The 21,939-nt window shown below is 41.1% G+C and overlaps 1 protein-coding gene across 1 annotated transcript in view; it reads left to right on the forward strand.

Moving 5' to 3' along the window:
• The window catches only part of LOC143793357 (histamine H2 receptor-like), a 107,155-nt gene extending 87,272 nt beyond the window's left edge, over positions 1-19,883 (forward strand). The window contains exons 3-4 of the mRNA XM_077280261.1: positions 13,631-13,807; positions 18,216-19,883. Of these exons, the coding sequence (XP_077136376.1) occupies positions 13,631-13,807; positions 18,216-18,921 (883 nt within the window). The 3' untranslated portion in view covers positions 18,922-19,883. The remainder of the gene's footprint in view (positions 1-13,630; positions 13,808-18,215) is intronic.
• The last annotated feature ends 2,056 nt before the right edge of the window (positions 19,884-21,939 follow it).

The following is a 21,939-nucleotide window of genomic DNA, read 5'->3' on the forward strand; positions in this document are numbered from 1 at the left end:
CCCAAACGTGATGGCTGGAGCTGATTTTTGTTGGTGCAGCTGTGATGTTAGGTGTTATGGACGATGTTGCTACTCGTAATTGCTTCTCCAGATTTGTGTCTGACTGCAACGCAGGCGACTCTTTGCGAATATAAGTTTTGTAAAGAACTCACAGCAGTAAGTCGTACCAAACACAGATTTTTATTACACTGCAGGTCTCCTCAAAGTGGGAAATCCATCACTGCTCACATTACATTTATAGGACTCAAGCAGTAGGAGATCTGTTGTATACATCACACCAGAGACACCTAGGCTATTGTTTTTACCATATAGGAGACCTCAAGACTGCTGTATATGTATCACATAGGAGACACTAAGTCTGCTGTAAATACATCACATAGGAGACTCTAAGACTGCTGTATATACATGACATAGACACCAAGACTGCTGTATACATCACATAGGAGACACCAAGACTGCTGTATACATCACATAGGAGACACTGAGTCTGCTGTATATATATCACATAGGAGACACCGAGTCTGCTGTATATACACTCACTGGCCACTTTATTAGGTACACCTGTCCAACTTCTTGTTAACACTTAATTTCTAATCAGCCAATCACATGGCGGCAACTCAGTGCATTTAGGCATGTAGACATGGTCAAGACAATCTCCTGCAGTTCAAACCGAGCATCAGTATGGGGAAGAAAGGTGATTTGAGTGCCTTTGAACGTGGCATGGTTGTTGGTGCCAGAAGGGCTGGTCTGAGTATTTCAGAAACTGCTGATCTACTGGGATTTTCACGCACAACCATCTCTAGGGTTTACAGAGAATGGTCCGAAAAAGAAAAAAAATCCAGTGAGCGGCAGTTCTGTGGGCGGAAATGCCTTGTTGATGCCAGAGGTCAGAGGAGAATGGGCAGACTGGTTCGAGCTGATAGAAAGGCAACAGTGACTCAAATCGCCACCCGTTACAACCAAGGTAGGCCTAAGAGCATCTCTGAACGCACAGTGCGTCGAACTTTGAGGCAGATGGGCTACAGCAGCAGAAGACCACACCGGGTACCACTCCTTTCAGCTAAGAACAGGAAACTGAGGCTACAATTTGTACAAGCTCATCGAAATTGGACAGTAGAAGATTGGAAAAACGTTGCTTGGTCTGATGAGTCTCGATTTCTGCTGCGACATTCGGATGGTAGGGTCAGAATTTGGCGTAAACAACATGAAAGCATGGATCCATCCTGCCTTGTATGGAGCATCTTTGGGATGTGCAGCCGACAAATCTGCGGCAACTGTGTGATGCCATCATGTCAATATGGACCAAAATCTCTGAGGAATGCTTCCAGCACCTTGTTGAATCTATGCCACGAAGAATTGAGGCAGTTCTGAAGGCAAAAGGGGTCCAACCCGTTACTAGCATGGTGTACCTAATAAAGTGGCCGGTGAGTGTATATCACATAGGAGACACTGAGTCTGCTGTATATACATGACATAGACACAAAGACTGCTGTATACATCACGTAGGAGACACCGAGACTGAAGTATATGCATCCAACAGGAGTCACCAAAAGTGACATATATCACATAGCAGATATCAAGACTGCCGCATATGCATCATATATGAGATATAGAAACTGGATTTTTAATAAGTAGAGTGGAGAAAGTCACAACCAGCCACCTACAGAGGCTTTTATCCCAGAGAACTAAAGGGTCAATGGTTTACATTAGATTCCTTGATAGGGTGTTGATCCAGGGAACTAGTCTGACTGCCGTATGTGGAGTCGGGAAGGAATTTTTTTCCCCAATGTGGAGCTTACTCTTTGAAACGTGTTTTTTTTTTGCCTTCCCCTGGATCAACATGTTAGGGCATGTTAGGTTAGACTATGGGTTGAACTAGATGGACTTAAAGTCTTCCTTCAACCTTAATAACTATGTAACTATGTAACTATGTAAATAACAGACCCAACATCATCTGACTTGGGACAGTCCTGACTTTTTGACTTTTTTGTTTTAACCATGATGGAAGAAATGTTTTTCATATGGGGCTATGAACTAATAGGCAGGTAGTCGCTAATTAATCTGCCTCTTTGGGACGGCAATGATCTCTGCCGGCACAGGCAGTGTCTTCCTGCTTCATTTCACCATTCGTCAACAGAGCAGCTCTTTCTCTTCCGCTCTGCTCAATCAATGGAGAGTGACTGCTGATATCATGCTGATTGACAGACGGCTCCCCGCAGATAGGTGGCAGGGAGCCGGCTGTTAATCAGCATGACATTGGCAGAGAGGCCCTGTTGACAGAGCAAATAGGAAGAGAAGATGCTGCTCTGTCGAGTTACAGTCAGCTGAGCCTGTAGAGATCAGTGCAGGGCAGAACAGGCAGGTAGTCAACAATTACCTTCTTGTAAGTTCTTAGCCCCATGGAGAAAAATATCCAAAATTCTGGATTAGCCCTTTAAGTCTTATGGAATTATCTCTGCATAGCTGGACTCTTTCCAAGTTTTGATATTAAAATATGTTTGTGTTAGAAGCTCTGTGGACAAAAGACGTCATCATGGCCGTGATGTCCAGATGGAGGAGACAGGCAAAGTGTCAGCTCCGATCAGAAAGATTGTTGCCCGTACGTCACTTTATAGGTGATACCCCCATTATAATGACTCATAATGTCTGTGGAGTTGGTATTTATCACTATATGGACAGTATATGGTGGTAATATTGGAGTTTATTTTTATTGTGCTTTTATTTAGTAACGGTTGTACAATTAGAGAGGTGTATAGCGGTATTATTGGTCATTTTAGTCTGTAAATCTGTTCACACCACTGGATGTCCCTGACCAACCATTGTTGAGATGTTCAGAAATCAGTTGTCTCGGACCATTCCCAGTGTGCCTAGTATGTTTCTTATATTTCGCCCATTCATTCTATTAATATACTCGTACGAGTGCTTAGTATGCAGGAAGCGTCTTCTCTTTTCTCCCTTATTTAATAAATTGGTATCCATCCCCCCTCTGCCGATGAGCTGCGTAGATTCCCTCTACAATATTAAAATGGAACAGATTTTAAAGAGTGTTCATTATAAGAAGCCTCCAGACTTCATTCATTCTGGGGTTGACCTATAAATGGATTACGTGTCAGGCTACACACCGGAGGCAGGGCGTAATATGCGCGCTAGATGAATCGTTCCCTCCGGAACATTGCCAAACTGATTTTTTTATTGGATAATTTAACATTAAACAACCTAACGCAAATAAAAAGCTACACGTTCAAAAAAGTCTTAAGTAACGGTGGAAAATTATTAAAATATTTCAAACAAAGAAAAATATGGATGAAAGGGCTGATTTTCTTCACCGTCTGGAAATGATTTTGGCTCCTGCTCAAGCACCTATGGTATTTTCTCTGATGAACGTTTCATGAAGTTTCCATGATTGTCCACAAGATAGGTAACGCTGGGGTTGTAGCCGGTGATTGATCCACAATCTACGAGGAGATGTATCATATTCCTCAGACGTGATGATCAGATAGAAGGATTGATGATAAGAACGGTGCTCAAAATCATGCTCAAAGCTTCTCAAAAGACCAAAATTCTGGAAAATGCATCATTTATGGGCAACGGTGAAATTACTCCAGGCTGGTGGTCAGTGGTCATAAATTCTTCTGAACCTTCTAACACCTAATATTGACTCGGGTTAAAACATGAATATAATACCTGGTGAATGGAGAATACGGCTGGGAAAATTGCATTCACCACCTATAGAGCCCTTCACTCTCTTAGAACTATTACAACAAGTTTTCGACTAACCCCAGGACTTATCACATAGGGGACAATTTTTATCTTGTGGTGTCCGTTGACGTTTTTGCACCATATTCTTCATGCAGCTAATATCTTCAGCACCAAGGACAGCGGCAGGCTCCAGACTACAGGATCCAGGAGGGCGAAACTATACTATGTAGATTGCATAAGGTGTTATCTACAGAGATTTTGTTCTTTGTTTCAGATAATATACATCTAATTATAACTGCAGTTATTCAGTCCCATAAAGATACCATCTGCTGCGCAGAGAAAGAGGCCCTGTGTGTAAATGGGGATATTCGTATAAAGCCCACATTAATGGTGTGCTCACATAATAAAGCAGAAAGCTATATGGATATGAGATAGATAGATAGATAGATAGATAGAAAATAGATAATTTTAGATAGATAATAGATAGATGATATATAGATAGATAGATAGATAGATAGATAGATAGATAGATAATAGATAGATGATAGATAGATAGATAGATAGATAAATAGATAATACATAAATAATAGATAATATACACTGCTCAAAAAAATAAAGGGAACACTAAAGTCCCACATCCTAGATATCACTAAATGAAATATTCCAGCTGTAAATCTTTATTCATTACATAGTGGAATGTGTTGAGAACAATAAAACCTAAAAATTATCGATGTAAATCACAACTAATATCCCACGGAGGTCTGGATTTGGAATGATGCTCAAAATCTTAGTGGAAAATGAAGTTACAGGCTGATCCAACTTCAGTGGAAATGCCTCAAGACAAGGAAATGATGCACAGTAGTGTGTGTGGCCTCCACATGCCTGTATGACATCCATACAATGCCTGAGCATGCTCCTGATGAGGCGGCGGATGGTCTCCTGAGGGATCTCCTTCCACACGTGGACTAAATCATCCGCCAACTCCTGGACAGTCTGTGGTGCAACGTGACGTTGGTGAATGGTGCGAGACATGATGTCCCAGATGTGTTCAATCAGATTCAGGTCTGGGGAATGGGCGGGCCAGTCCATAGCTTCAATGCCTTCATCTTGCAGGAACTGCTGACACACTCCAGCCACATGAGGTCTGGCATTGTCCTGCATTAGGAGAAACCCAGGGCCAACCGCACCAGCATATGGTCTCACAAGGGGTCTGAGGATCTCATCTCGGTACCTAATGGCAGTCAGCCTACCTCTGGTGAGCACATGGAGGCCTGTGCGGCCCTCCAAAGAAATGCAGCCCCACACCATTACTGACCCACTGCCAAACCGGTCATGCTAAAGAATGTTGCAGGCAGCAGTTCGCTCTCCATGGCGTCTCCAGACTCTGTCACGTCTATCACATGTGCTCAGTGTGAACCTGCTTTCATCTGTGAAGAGCACAGGGCACCAGTGGCGAATTTGCCAATCCTGGTGTTCTGTGGCAAATGCCAAGTGTCCTGCACGGTGTTGGGCTGTGAGCACAACCCCCATCTGTGGACGTCGGGCACTCAGACCATCCTCAAGAAGTCTGTTTCTAACCATTTGTGCAGACACATGTACATTTGTGGCCTGCTGGAGGTCATTTTGCAGGGCTCTGGCAGTGCTCCTTCTGTTCCTCCTTGCACAAAGTCTGAGGTAGCGGTCCTGCTGCTGGGCTGTTGCCCTCCACATCTCCTGGTGTACTGGCCTGTCTCCTGGTAGTGCCTCCAGCCTCTGGACACTACGCTCACAGTCACAGCAAACCTTTTTGCCACAGCTCGCATTAATGTGCCATCCTGGATGAGCTGCACTACCTGAGCCACTTGTTTGGGTTTGTAGAGTCCGTCTCATGCTACCCCGAGTGTGAAAGCACAACCAACATTCAAAAGCGACCAAAACATCAGCCATAAAGCATTGGTACTGAGATATAGTCTGTGGTCCCCACCTGCAAAAAAACCACTCCTTTATTGAGGGGGTCTTGATAATTGCCAATAATTTCCATCTGTTGTCTACTCCTATTGCACAACAGCATGTGAAATTGATTGTCAATTAGTGTTGCTTCCTAAGTGGACAGATTGATTTCACAGAAGTTTGATTTACTTGGAGTTATATTCGGTTGTTTAAGTGTTCCCTTTATTTTTTTGAGCAATATATAATAGATAGATAATAGATGATAGATAGTCAATAGATAGATAAATAGATAGATAATAGATAGATGATAGATAGATAGATAGATAGATAGATAGATAGATAGATAGATAGATAGATAGATTAATACCAAACAGGCTGGATGATATGAGATCAGGGGGCTATGAGTGCCGGATCATCACTTCCAGCACTCCTTCTTAGTGACATTGGCTGGATGTTCGGCTTGTTGTCCGGCTGCAGAAAAAATTTGGAGTCAATCAGATGCCCCCCTGATGGTCTTACATGATGGATATTTATCTGCCTATGTTTCTCAGCTTAGAGAACACTATTAATGCTGACAAAATCCCTAACTCCATTTGCTAAGATTCAGTCCCGAACTTGCAGGACCCTCCCTCATGCCTCACACGTGCCTACAGACCCTCATTGTTGTGCCCCTCTTAGACCCTTCAAACTTCTTTCTGTTACAAACCAAATATCTCACATCCAGAACACCTGCTGCCATACTGCTGCACCCCAGTTCCTATGTTTTCGCGCACAGTTGGGTCACTTGATCTTGTTTCCAGAAGAAAAGTTTGGTTTATTAGCTGCAGTTCTTCCACGAAGATGACTTCTGGCCAGAATTCTCTGAACAGCAGAGGGCTGTATCTGGGTCGCACAGTTTGCTTGCTACAAGTTCTGAGCTGATGGCTCTGCTGGATATCTTCCGATTTTAAAGGGAAGTAAGCTTGATGTCTTTTATCTTCTTCTGCATAGTCTCCTTGGTCTACTACAGTGGCTATGGCCACACAACATTGCCCATTTTTTGTTGCTTCCTCAAAAAATCTTGAACCACACATTTTGAAACCCCAGTTTGCTTAAAAATCTTTTGCCAGTGAGAGACCTTGCTGATGCAGTATAACTACCTTGTGTCTTGTTGCTGTGTTCATCCTTACCATGGTGTATGACCTGTGTCTTGAAAACCATTAATCTGTTCTTCACCCAATTTTAAGCCTTTTACACAGCTGTTTCTGTTTAAGTTAATGACTGTGTTTAAACCCAAATATGAACTAGATATGAAAATGATGATGATTAGGGTTGTCTTGTATTATTAATTACTGTAATTCTTCAAGTGTACCTGTAAGAATTGATGCTTGGATGTATGAGATGGAGCACCATCCTGCTGCAGAATTTGACCCCTTTTATGTTTTGGAATATAAGAGGTAGCTAATACTTCTTGATATTTTAGGCTATTGATATTGCCTTCCACCTTGCAAATGTTTCGCACACCCCCATACTGAATGTAACCCCAGACCATGATCTTTCCACCACCAAATTTAACTGTTTTCTGGGTGTATTTTGGATCCATACCGGCTCCAGTAGGTCTCCTGCAGTATTTGCGGTGGCTGTGGTGTAATTCTACTGAAGATTTATCAGAGAAATCCACCTTCTGCCACTTTTCCAGCATCCATCTGTTTAGCAGGCTGTGGGACTTTGCAAATGCACTGATTCGACCATGGAGGCCATTTCGAGACAGAATTCTACAAACTGACACAGGGACTTGAGGTGACCAGGCCTGTTGGAGCTCTGCTGCAGTGGAAGAGGGGCTTGCTTTGGATTTTCTAACCAACAAACGTTCCTCCTGAGCAGTTGTCTTGCGGGGTCTGCCAGACCTGGGCTTTTCAAACACATCTCCAGTCTCCAAATCTTTTTTTAATTCTTTGTACTTGACCATGAGATTCATTAAAAGTGCCAGCCACCTCTGCAGTGGATCTGGTCTTCAGCCTCTTGATAATCCAGGCTTTGGTCACAGGGTGGATTTTTGGCATGTTGTCAGAGTTCAAGTTGTGGTTCAAGTGAAGGGCTGGGGTGCTGGGTTTCTTTTTATACACACACTAATTAACCGATCATTTACTGAGCACAGGTGAGGATGTAAACTAGGATTGGGTGCATTATATGACCAGGCGACAAAACTTTTGTGTTGCCAAAATCTGACCATTCTGTGTCCATTAACTGATAAATATTTCTGCATTGATGCCAATTTATTTTCTTAACCTAAACCACATTTCGGAGGGTTTCAGCTTTCAAAATAATAATTTATACAACCAATGGATGAATTTAACATCAGGTTATAAGCTTTTATTTACATAACAAGGATAAGCGACATAACTTCTGTCAGGGAGTTTACCACTACTTCTACTATTGTTTCTTTTTATACTACTACTACTTCTACTTCTTCTACCACTACTTCTACTACTATTTATTTTATACCACTACTTCTGCTACTTCTACTTTTTCTTCTACCAGTACTGCTTCTACTACTTCTCTACTTCTATTTTTACTACTACTACTTCCACTATTTCTACTACTGCTACTACTTCTTCCATTGCTACTTGTTTTCTACTACTACCACTACTGCTAATACTACTTTTACTACAACTACTGCTTTCTCTAGTACCACTTCTACTACTACTACGATAACTTCTACAACTACCGCTACGATTTCTTCTGCTTCTTTCTACTATTACCACTACTTCTTCTACCACTACTACAATTACGTCTGCTATTATTACTACTTCTACTACTAACACTACACACTACTAATAGCACTACTACTATGTTTATGTCTAGTCTACTTCTATTTCTACTGCTACTTCTACTACGATTACTTCTTATACTATTATTACTCCTACTACTTTTACTACTCTTAGTAGTAGTACTACTAGAGCCACTATTACCACTACTTTTACTACCACTACTACTACCAATACTATGATTATGTCTGCTACTTGTATTCCTTCTACTACTACTATGTCCGCTACTACACTACTACTTTTACGTTGACCTAATACCCCACTAATTTATAAAACAAACTTCTCCAAACTAGGGTTTTGATAGCAGCAATAATGTATAGGACCCCTCTATCACATCCCAGAATTAATAAAGACTACAGACCAGATCCCATAAAAAAATATAATAACCCCTTACTGTAGGAACCATTTTTATTTTTTTGCACTATTGTTTTTCCTACCCTTCCCCCAGCCAAAGCTTTTGTATTTTTCTTCTGGCATGGCCATATGAGGTCAGTGCTTTACAATTTATAGTTTTGAGTTACTTAATTCTCCTTACCATATAATGTTCTTAAAAATGGAGGAAAAATCCAACTGAGTTAAAATGGGCAAAAAAGGACATCCTGTCATTGTTTTTTGTGTTTAATTCTTATGGCATTCATTGTATGGCAAAATGATCTGCCAGGACAGTATAATTACAGCGATACCAGTCATGTACGATTTTAATAAATTCAGAAGTTTTCAATAAAAATGTTACTATGTGCACAAAATTCTACAACTCTTAACTTTTTTATTTTTTCCGTTGATTGAACTGTATGAGGGATAGATTCCTGTATGCAGAGCTGTTGCTTGGTACCATATTGGGGTATATTTTTGCAATTTTATAATTTTAATTTCATGATTTTTGGGGAGGTACGGTCGGTAACCAGAAAACAGCAATTCTGGAATTTTGATTTGTTTCCCTTTATGGAATTTACCGTATGAGTTAAATAATTTTATATTTTGATAGAATGGAGATACCAAATATTCTTAATGTATTAATTTCTTGGATTAGGAAAAGGAGGGTTACTTCAACAAATATATTTCTTTATATATATATATATTTTATATATATATATAATATATAATATATATATGTATTTATAGATATTTATATGTTTTTAAATATTTTTTTTCAATTCATTTTTGAACATATTCTTTAGTTTTTAGTTCCCCTCAGGGACTTGAATCTAAAATCCTGTGCTAAATATTGCAATGCTATCTTGCAGTATATAGTGAAATTAATGATCTGCCAGTCACCGGCTGGGCTTTAGAGTAGCATCAAGTTAGCCCATCAACACTCCACAAATGCGATGGGGGGTGATGGGTGCTCGAAACTACCCCAACACTAGTTAGAACCACTTACACTGTGTGCAGAATTATTAGGCAAGTTGTATTTTAGAGGATTACTTTTATTATTGATCAACAACTATGTTCTCAATCAACCCAAAAGACTCATAAATATCAAAGCTTAATATTTTTGGAAGTTGGAGTGTTTTTTTTTTTTAGATTTGGCCATCTTAGGAGGATATCTGTTTGCGCAGGTAACTATTACTGTGCAGAATTATTAGGCAACTTAATAAAAACCAAATATATTCCCGTCTCACTTGTTTATTTTCACCAGGTAAACCAATATAAGTGCACAAAATTTAGAAATAAACATTTCTGACATGCAAAAACAAAACCCCCCAAAATTAGTGACCAATATAGCCACCTTTCTTTATGATGACACCCAGCAGCCTTCCATCCATAGATTCTGTCAGTTGCTTGATCTATTTACCACCAACATTGCGTGCAGCAGCCACCACAGCCTCCCAGACACTGCTCCGAGAGGTGGACTGTTTTCCCTCCCTGTAGATCTCACATTTTATGAGGGACCACAGGTTCTCTATGGGGTTCAGATCAGGTGAACAAGGGGGCCATGTCATTATTTTTTCTTCTTTGAGACCTTTACTGGCCAGCCACGCTGTGGAGTAGTTGGAGGCATCTGATGGAGCATTGTCCTGCATGAAAATCATGTTTTCCTTGAACAATACCAACTTCTTCCTGTACCACTGCTTGAAGAAGTTGTCTTCCAGAAACTGGCAGTAGGTCTAGGAGTTGAGCTTCACTCCATCCTCAACCTGAAAAGGTCCCAACAGTTCATCTTTGATGATACCAGCCCATACCAGTACCCCACCTCCACCTTACTGGCGTCTGAGTCGGAGTGGAGCTCTCTGCCCGTTACTGATCCAGCCTCTGGCCATCCATCTGGCCCATCAAGAGTCACTCTCATATCATCAGTCCATAAAACCTTTGAAAAGTCAGTCCTAAGATATTTCTTGGCCCAGTCTTGACGTTTTATCTTATGTTTCTTATTCAAAGTTGGTCGTTTTTAGCCTTCCTTACCTTGGCCATGCCCCTGAGTATCGCACACCTTGTGCTTTTTGTTACTCCAGTAACGTTGCAGCTCTGAAATAAGGCAAAACTGGTGGCAAATGGCATCTTGGCAGCTTCACACTTGATTTTCCTCAATTCATGGGCAGTTACTTTGCGCCTTTTTTGACAAACACGCTTCTTGCGACCCTGTTGGCTATTTGCTATGAGCAAATAGATAATGGCTGCACTCAATTTTACTGTGCTAAAGCAAGGAAATGTGGGATACATGAAATGTGAATAGCATACTGACTTGTGAAATCTATGAAAAAACACATGAGATGCTTAGCACAAGATTTGGCCAAAAATTGTGAGCCCATCCACCAAACGTCAAGGTAATCTCAGATCAGATGGGTAACTAACCTGTCTGCCTAGTGTGAACAGGTAAGTGTGTATGTGCACACGTCAGGATTTCTTGCAGAAATTTCCTGAAGAAAACTGGAAATTTTCTGCAAGAAATCCGCATTTTTTTTTTTGCGTTTTTTTCGCGTTTTTTTTAGCATTTTGCAAGCGCAATTAGCTTGCAGAATGCTAAAGTTTTCCAAGCGATCTGTAGCATCGCTTGGAAAACTGACTGACAGGTTGGTCACACTTGTCAAACATAGTGTTTGATAAGTGTGACCAACTTTTTACTATAGATGCTGCCTATGCAGCATCAATATTAAAAGATAGAATGTTTAAAAGTAATAAAAAAATTTTAAAAATGGTTATACTCACCCTCTGCAGACAGCCGATATCCTCAGCGGCGTCCGTTCCTATAGATGGTGTGGTTCAGGACCTTCGATGACGTCGCAGTCACGTGAGCGGTCACATGACCGGTCTCGCGACCAATCACAAGACCGCGACGTCATCGCAGGTCCTTCACACACACCATCTATAGGAACCGAAGTGGCAGCATGCAGCGGTGAGAGGCGGGAACACTCCGGGGGCCATCGAAGGTGAGTATATGACTATTTTTTATTTTAATTCTTTTTTTTTGACCAATTATATGGTGCCCAGTCCGTGGAGGAGAGTCTCCTCTCCTCCACCCTAGGTGCCAACCGCATATAATCTGCTTACTTCCCGCATGGTGGGCACAGCAAGGGGGGAAAATAAGCAGATCAATGCACTCCTAGGTGTGCGGAATTCCGCAAATTTAATGAACATGTTGCTTTTTTTTCCGCGATGCGATTTTTTCGCGGAAAAAAATGCAGCATGTGCACAAAATATGCGGAATACACTGAAAATAATGGGAGGCATATGTAAGCGTTTTTTCGCGTTTTTATAGCGAAAAAAACGTGAAAAATACTGAACGTGTGCACATGGCCTGAAGACATCCACCGAGAACCTCACAATTCCGTCTGTCTTTCTTCACAGTGCTGAGTATTATATTGTATCTGACAGAGTTTTCATATTCTTCTGCTGTCATTGCTTTTTTTCTAATAATTTCATGGTGCTTTTATGTGAAGATGGAGGATCTCCCAGCGGGAAGGCCTCACATCATAATGCATTTGTCATGGATCCGCTCCTCATATCAGACTCTCGGAGCAGCTGATGGTGAAAGAGGCTGTAAGGGAAGATTTATAGGAATGGGAGTAATGTACCAGTCTGGAGAAAAGTATAATCATAAGCTTTGATTAGTTTTACAACCAGTTATCAAATGAGTAGTGGGGATGTCGCAGGGCTAGGTTTGCTTGTGCATCATGGCTGAAGTCAAGGTGATAACTCCAATTATTATCGGTGGACTTCTCAAAACTGTTTGTGTTATTCAGGTCTGTAAAAATTTGTGAAGTTAGTGAGTTGAACATCATTTTTTAATCTTTAACTGCAGCACCTCAAGGAAAAAATCAAACGCGTTTCAGACCCAGTCCTTAGTCATTGCCTTATACAGTACCTTATACCGTAATTATAGTAGAGGCAGGGGTGCCATTCCACCTGGGGCCTGGAGCCTATGAGATACAATAGGTCACTTTGGCCCGTATGACCAAAAAAAAAAAATATTAAAGAGGTTTTCCAAATTAATAACCCGGTTTCAGATGTAGTTTCTTAAAAAAAAAAAGCAGACGTTGCTTTACTGATCTTCCTCAGGTCCAGTGCTGAGTCCCTGCCTCTGCTCCCAGTGTTTCGTATTGCCGGCAGCGCTGACATGACATTGATGGCGCTGCAGCCAGTCAGTGGTGAACTCAACAGTTGTACCAAAGGGGGAGATTCAGCGCTGGTCCTGGGGACGGTGAGTAAGGCATATAATGTTTTTTATAAAATAAGCTGACACCGGCGGACAGGGGTTTTCTATAACTAACACCTGTGATAGTTGGGGACCCAACATTTGCGTCCACTAGCTTCATGGTATGCCACTGTTTATATGTTACCTAGAATGGCCACATGTAGGAGACTGAAACATACCTGGTTGTCATTCAACATTGTGAGCATCTCCACCTTCTACCATCAGATAGATCAAGATTTCCCCCCAGGAGGACCTGCCATGTCCATGTATATTGACCAGGATGTAATACTTAGTTTCTCCAGTGGTGGTGCTGCAGGCAAATGAACATGTGCTACCAAGTTTATCCCGACGATCACAGCTGATCACTAAGATGATTGGGGGCTATTCTAACAAAAAAGGGACTTTCAAAACCAAAAAACACCTCTAACCCTTTCCGGCCTGAGCTATAAATGTAAAATTTGTAAATGCAAAATTGTTATTGAAGAAAAAAACCACGAATGCTGAGTTATCATTGGTGTATCCTAGTGATGTACAAGAGCTCATGTTTTGTTTTGTTTTGCAGTATCATCTATGAAGTCACCGGCATGTGGCTGTTTGGGAGACAGTTCTGCAAGGTGTGGATCTCATTTGATGTCATGTTCTGCACGGCGTCCATCGTCACCCTGTGTTTTATCAGTCTGGACAGATACTGCTCTGTGGTCACCCCATATCACTATTCAAAGAGGATGTCGCGTCGCAGGTGAGTACAAGTCACGCTCACTTACCTTGTATAGACATTAACATGAGCTCCAAACCTGGCAATAGAAATAATGGCAGCAGCGGGAGAGGAGTATGCTGATTCTGTTACAGGCAGTGACTTATTTTTTGGTAATTAAAGCAAGGTTGCATTTGATGGTGCAGGTGCATGGAATAGATATGGATGGAAAGCCATGAAATCAAAGTGATCATGAAAGGTATGATTAACACAGAAGATGAGTAAGTTGAACTTGATGGGGGCAGTGACCTCTAGAGTTCTATATGATGCAGCAGTGATTAAGAAAAGGAAATCTAGAAGCTAATGAGCTCTAAGGATTAATGACAGATACAGATGAGTGTGCTGATTTTGTTAGAGGCAGTGACCTACACATTCATGTCATTGTGTTAGTAATGACAGGACTGCTTGTCATAGGGACAGAATCGGGATGATGATGGCGTTGGCACATACTGATGCCAACCAGATGACAAGAAAGATGACGGCACCTGTAGATTCATGTGACTGTACTGAGAGATCTGAAATTCACCTGATGTGATCAGGAATAGATGATCAAGTAGCCAATCAGAGCATGGAAAGTGTAACAGCAGTATAAGAAGACTGTGCTGATCTTGAGTGAGGCAGTGACCTGTACATCCATGTGAGTACATTATAGGGGAAAGAAAAGCAGCGAGCTGTACTCTCACGGGATGATGTTAGTGGGCACAGCAGAATGGCAATCTGACAGGGAAAGTGACAAGAGGGAGGTAGGAATAGAACATTCTGTAGCCATTCAGATTATGACAGAGGAAGATTGTGCTGATGATGTTGGAGGAGACAGTGACCTGTATATTCACGTGGTTATGTACAGGTTGGATAAGACTCCATATGGCAGATACAGAGACCTAAAATGAATATGTGACATACTGTACACAATCAGAAGAGAACGATGACAGCAGTAGAAGTTGAGTGTGCTGATCTTGAGGGAAGCAGTGACCTGTACATTGAGGAAAGAAAAGCAGTGACCTGCACTTTTCACGGTGTATAGCAGAATGGCATGAGGCAGGGACAGTTAAATTTTTAGAATGGTTGAAATGTGTCCATCAAGTTACACTGAAGGATGTTAAAAAGAAAATACATAAGGATTAGAATCACCCCCCTATTCCTCACTTAAAACTAAAGAAATTTAAATAAAAGAATAAGCATGTTCAGCATTTCTACATCTGTAAAAATTAGTCTATAAAACATAAAATAATATTACCAAAAAAGATAAATGCCTTAAAGAAAAAATAAAAAAAATGCCAAAATTGCTGTTTTTTGCTCTCCACTAATTCAAATGCAAAAAATGGAATAAAAACAATCACAACGTCATATGAAACCCAAAATGGTATCAATAAAAATGTCAGCTCAATGTTATCATTGGAAAAATTAAAAAAAAATTTAGCTTAAAAAAAATGGCAACATAAACCAAATTATTTTTTACAAATTAGAGATTTTTTTTTTAGCCACTGATATAACATTAAATAATACAAGTTTGAGATATTTCCCGCATATTTATAGTCACCTGGAGAATCCTGTTTACTACGATGAACTTCGAAAAATGAAACCTAAAAAATATTAACAGAATTGCTTTTTATTTTTTTATTATTTCACCTAACTTGGATTTTTTTCTCCCTTTTGTTTGGGACAATATATGATAAATATATATATATTGGGACAATATATGGTAAAGCGAACAATGCCATTGAAAACTACGTTTACATATGTTTACGTCAGTAGGAAAATAAGAAAAAAAAGATGGCTCTTAGAAGGCGAGGAAGAAAAAGTGAAAAATTCTCCCTGTCGATCAGTGCTATTGTTTGTGTGCGCTGGTGATTTTGTAACCGAACATTTATCTGCCTTATCATGAAAAGACTCAGGAAAATATCTTACAATGTTAGCCGCCAATTCACGCTGCCATCACCTGTGCTCTATTATTACAAGGATTATGATTATTATTAGAATGGGATCCACTTACGTCGAGTGTTCGCGCCGCACATATAGTATTACCGCGTTGTTCTGAGTGACGGCTCAATTGTTCCTCACCTCTTCGAGAGCTCCCATATTTCAATGGGGGAGAGGACTTAAAAGATGTTATCAACCATACATGGATTGACGTGGACAATATCAGGCCGGGAAGCATCGGTAATTTCCACCCCAAACACATCTGCTCCCTCAACCTAAATTGCAATCAGCTATATACGTCTCTCAGACATTAGTTCTGCTGTGATAAGGATAAAAATAATTTAAAGAGTTTTTTTCCCAAGAACAAAAGTTCATTTTAATCAATAGATCTTGGACTAATAATAATTTCCACAATTGGATGTGTTTAAATAAACTGTTCCTGTGCCGAGATAATCGTATAAATGTGCCCCTGCTGTGTACTGTGTAATGGCTGTGTCTGACCGTACAGGAACGTAGTCTGATCGTACCACATCTCCTGGGCAGGGGAGGAAGGAAAAAAGTATACAGATATTACAGCAGGGGAAGAGATTATTGTTTTTGGAGGTAAAACGTTTTCCTTCTTGTTTCTAAACAATATTTTACTTCAAATAAACAATTGTTTGTTATCCCCTGCTGTTATGCCTGTATACTCTTTTGCTTCCTCCCCTGCCCAGGAGATGTGGTACGATCAGACTACGTTCCTGTACGGTCAGACACAGCCATTACACAGTACACAGCAGGGGCACGTTTATAAGATTATCTCAGCACAGGAACATTTTATTTAAACACATCCAATTGTGGAAGTTTTTATGATTCTAAGATCTATTAATTATTAATTAAATTTTGCTTTGTGAAAAAAAAACTTTAAATAGTAATACTGTGGTTACACGGAATCTATCTGCTGTGTAATCTGAGAACAGCATAACGTAGAGACAGAGATACTGATTGTAGTGATGTTTCACTTACTGGGCTGCATTTTGTTGTTTCATTAAAATTAGTGTTTTATCAGCAGGAGATTATCACTACAGGACTAGGTGTCTAGTGCCTCCTGGTCCAACCACACCCCCGATACTGATTGAGAGATTACTGATAATGCACACAGAAAGCGGCCAATCAGTGGTGTGGGTGGGGTTATACACAGCTCAGCTTTCCAAGCTCTACTAGATGTGCATCTGAAAAAACTGTGATTCTATCACAATTGCTGCACCCAGAATACTAGTCTACGTTCACATTAGCGTTCGGCGCCGCAGCGTCGGGCGCCGCAGCGTCGCCGCATGCGTCATGCGCCCCTATATTTAACATGGGGGCGCATGGACATGCGTTGTGCTGCGTTTTGCGACGCATGGCCGCAAGCGTTGGGCGCAGGGAACGCAACAAGTTGCATTTTTTTTGCGTCCAACTTTTGGCCAAAAAGGACGCATGCGTCGCAAAACGCAGCGTTTTAGCGTGCGTTTTGTTGCGATTTTGTTTGCGTTGTGCGTTGCGTCGCCGACGCTGCGGCGGACAACGCAAATGTGAACGTAGCCTAAGTGAATTAGGTCTGTTCTCACATCATACTGCTGTCAGATTACATAGCAAAAAACTGCTGACAGATTCCCTTTAAAGCAGATCAATGCAGAGAGGCTATATGTCATAAGTTTATTTTCAGGAAAAGCTTCTATTAAAAAGGATTTGTCCAAAGAGGGCAAGCCCATTAAGGTTTCTTTAGGTTTACAATATTGTCCATGTTTCTTTTGAAAACCCTACACAAGTTGAGGTTTTCTTTGTGATGACCAATGCCACATTTAAAGGGGAACGTCCTACCCCACAACATTTTTTTGCAAACCGCAAAAGAGGGAAAAAATAAGGAGGTGGGGAAGTTCAGCTCACCAGTCAGGCAGGGTGGAAGGTCCTGGACCAAGCGGCAATGATATTAAATGTAAAAAATAGATAACATTTCAGTATCTCGTGAAAAAGTTTCATAATTGTACATAAATGACCAAAATAGTGATATTCACCATATCCATCTCCTTCCACACTCATTCGAACACTTACTTGACCCCATGCAAATCTATGTTCTTCCAGCTCTTGAAATGTCATGTCAGCACATATGAGTGGCAGCAGCCATGACGTCATTGATCACTAGTACATCTGTTGTCACATAGTGCCATATTAATCCCTCTAAATAGATAGGTAATAGCTTGTAGACCACCAAGACCTCAATGGATCGTGAGATAATAGAACTTCTGTTGCCCTCTTGAATGGAGCAATAGTGGGCATGCTCGAAAACCATTCCATTCCTTCAACTTAGAATTTGTTATCTATCATCTTACCCAAATTAATCTTCAATCCTCAAAAGATCCTTCTAACAACAGAAAAACATTTTTGTCATGTATGTACAAAAAAATATTTTTGGATAATTCATAATTATATCTGTTTTATCTTTTTTTTGTAGATGTATCATTATGACAGTGACAATATGGGTCTACTCCTCATTAATCTCCTTCCTACCGGTCATGCAAGGCTGGAATGAAATACCGGGCATAGACTTTGACAAAGGGAAGGAGTGCATTTTTGTGACCAACTGGACTTTTGCGATTGTTGCATCTTCTCTGGCTTTCTACATCCCGTTTATGATCATGTGCAGTATGTACTTCTTCATCTACAGAGCCTCTCGATTAAAGGCCACCCGGATTGTCTCCCAGACTCTAGACCTCCACTATCATCCAAACAGCAAGCGCCAAAATAACTTACAACTGGAACATAAAGCCACCAGGACCATGAGTATCATCATCTCAGTCTTCGTCATGTGCTGGCTTCCTTACTTTGTCTTGAACGTTTGGATAGCAGCAAAGGGTACAAGTTCTACCAGCGCGGTGCTGGTCAACACGTTCAAGTACATTACATGGTTAGGATATTGTAATTCAACTATTAATCCCATGCTCTACGCTTTTCTGAACCGAGACTTCCAGAGAGCTCTCAAAAAGCTCCTCATTTGTAGACGATGGAGATCGCAGGTGGACATCGGAGAGGACATGGTCTCCATTGTCACCTTCTCCAAGACCGCTCAAGATCCAGAATACAACATTAAGTTACCAATGTCAACTTGTGTGTTAAAAAGCAAGCAAGCAATGAAATGTCCTCCTACAGTGCACTACTAATCTGGATGTTACCTATCTAGACCACAAAGCCGATCTTCTTCTGATGTTCCCATGATTCTGACAGAGGGTAGACCTCGCGGAATTCATATTTTATGGCTTGACCAATTTGGAAAACTATGTATGATGTCAGTTGGATTCAAATTAAAGAACTGAGTTTGAATGAATGTATAAAAAATAATGATTGCAAAAAAAAAAAAATTAAAAAATGAAAATACAGAGATCGGAGAAGCGAGACTTTGGAGCTGGAACATTAATCTTAAATTATTCTTCCACTAAGGCTACGTTCACATTTGCGTTGTGCGCCGCAGCGTCGGCGCCGCAACCGCAAACAAAAACGCAGCAAAACGCATGCACAACGCTGCGTTTTGCGCCGCATGCGTCCTTTTTTTGATTGATTTTGGACGCAGCAAAAATGCAACTTGCTGCGTCCTCTGCGCCCGGACGCGGGCACCGCAGGGACGCATGCGGCACAAAATGCAAGTGCGACGCATGTCCATGCGCCCCCATGTTAAATATAGGGGCGCATGACGCATGCGGCGACCGACGCTGCGGCGCAGACCGCAAATGTGAACGTAGACTAAGGCTGGTTTCACACTTGCGTTTTGATCTGCAGCGTTTTAGCGCTAAAAAACGCATGCTTTTTTTTCCTATACTTAACATTAAAAAACGCATGCGTTTTTACCATGCATTTTGACGCGTTTTCGGCAACGCATGCGTTTTTTAACGCGTGCGTTTAGTTGCAGAAATGCAACCTGTAGTAATTTCTAGCGGCGTTTTTTTGCCGCAAAAAAACGCATGCGTTTATTCGCGGCAAAAAAATGTATTGCTGTCTATGTAAACGCATGCGTTTTTAAGCACATGCGTTTGCTTGCGTTAAAAACGCATGCGTTTTTATAGAAAAACACAAGAAAAAACAAGAAAACCCTAACCCTAACCCTAAACACAAGAAAAAACAAGAAAACCCTAACCCTAACCCTAGGGTTACTAGGGATCCTAACCCTAACCCTAGGGATCCTAACCCTTAGGGTTAGGGTTAGGATCCTAACCCTTAGGGTTAGGGTTAGGATCCCTAGGGTTAGGGTTAGAGTTAGGGTTAGGGTTAGGATCCCTAGGGTTAGGGTTAGAGTTAGGGTTAGGATCCCTAGGGTTAGGGTTAGGATCCCTAGGGTTAGGGTTAGGGTTAGAGTAAGGGTTAGGGTTAGGATCCCTAGGGTTACTTAGGGATCCTAACCCTAACCCTAGCTATTTCTGTTTTTAGTGGGTTTTCTAGTTGATTTTGATGATTGGCTGCTGTCACACACTTCTCAGCATGCGTTTAAAAAACGCAAACGCAGGAAAAAACGCATGTAAACGCAGCAAAACGCCGCGTTTTTTTTCTGCATGCAAAAACGCATGCGTCTAAAAAACACTGCGTTTTGCCACGTTTACATGCGTTTTTTCACCACATGCGTTTTTTTTAAAAACGCTGCAGATCAAAATGCAAGTGTGAAACCAGCCTAAGGCACTTGGAATGTTTTATCACCCAAAAAAATAAAATTGAAAAAAAATTCAAAATTGAATTCAAATTTTTAAATTTAAATCAAATTTTATTTTTTTCAAAGACTTTTCAGACTTACGTTATCTGATCACAACTTGTTGCGAAAGACAATAGTTTCTTTTCTACAATTTTTAATGGTACTTTTTACTACGGTTTGTATCTCCACAGCTCGTTAATGAAGAGAATGTGGTACGGATGTTCATTTAGACACCTGTATGCTAAATTTACTATCTGATGTATATATCCTTATATCTGTACGCAAAGGCATTCTTTATATTCAGTACAAAGCGGCCATGTGAAGCACGGGTATTACTCCTGACATTCATCAATGAGAAAACGTAAACCTCCCGGCTATTAGAAACCTTTTCCATGCGGGCAGATTTATAATTTTTCAATAAATTACTGGTATAACGATCAGGCAGATTGGAGCCCAGAGGGAAAGGCAGCAAATGAGGCTTCTAAAGGACCTGAATTACTTAAAGTAAATAGCACCAAAGAAATGTCTTCATCCTATGGAGAATTCCACATTTAAAGACGACCTGTCACTTGCCATAAATATGTAAAAAAAAAATTCTGGTGTAAATGCCGCTGTTCTTCTGAATTGAGAAACACGTGATGGTGTCTCCGCAGCTATCCTACATGCATTTGCATATTTCCCATTAGGGATGGGGGCAGTGTTCTGGATCACTGCGTTGAGAACACGTGATGGTGTCTCCGCGGTTTTGGATGTCTTGATCTCCCCGAGGTCATTCACCCTTATGTTTATAGTCTTTTCACCAGGCACTGCTCCTAATAGCCAGTTTCCTACTCCACACTGATGAGGGGCAAATACCCCAAAACAGCTGTCTGTGGATGGATACCATGTTTTGGCATTGGTGGTTTTCCTTTATTGGATGCTGCCCTTCCCGTGGTTGTTCCTTCCCGTTGAAAGACCTGGCTATTCATTGCTTGCGTTGAGAAACACGTGATGGTGTCTCCGCAGCTTTTTTACATGCATTTGCATATTTCCCATTAGGGATGGGGCCAGTGTTCTGAATCACTGCGTTGAGAAACACGTGATGGTGTCTCCGCGGTGTTGGATGTTTTGATCTCCCCGAGGTCATTCACCCTTATGTTTATAGTCTTTTCACCAGGCACTGCTCCTAATAGCCAGTTTCCTACTCCACACTGATGAGGGGCAAATACCCCAAAACAGCTGTCTGTGGATGGATACCATGTTTTGGCATAGATGGTTTTCCTTTATTGGATGCTGCCCTTCCCGTGGTTGTTCCTTCCCGGTGAAAGACCTGGCTATTCATTGCTTGCGTTGAGAAACACGTGATGGTGTCTCTGCGGCTTTTCTACATGCATGTGAAGTTGTTGTGACACATGAGCCCTGAACCCAATCAGCTCTGGCACCACTGTCCTCACTTTCAGATGTATATAAATTAACAGGAAGTCATCAGTCAGCCAAAACTCTCACTTCCTGTTGATACGTACGA

This window comes from Ranitomeya variabilis, chromosome 1, assembly GCF_051348905.1.
Source record: "Ranitomeya variabilis isolate aRanVar5 chromosome 1, aRanVar5.hap1, whole genome shotgun sequence".
In the NCBI taxonomy this organism is placed as follows: Eukaryota; Metazoa; Chordata; class Amphibia; order Anura; family Dendrobatidae; genus Ranitomeya; species Ranitomeya variabilis.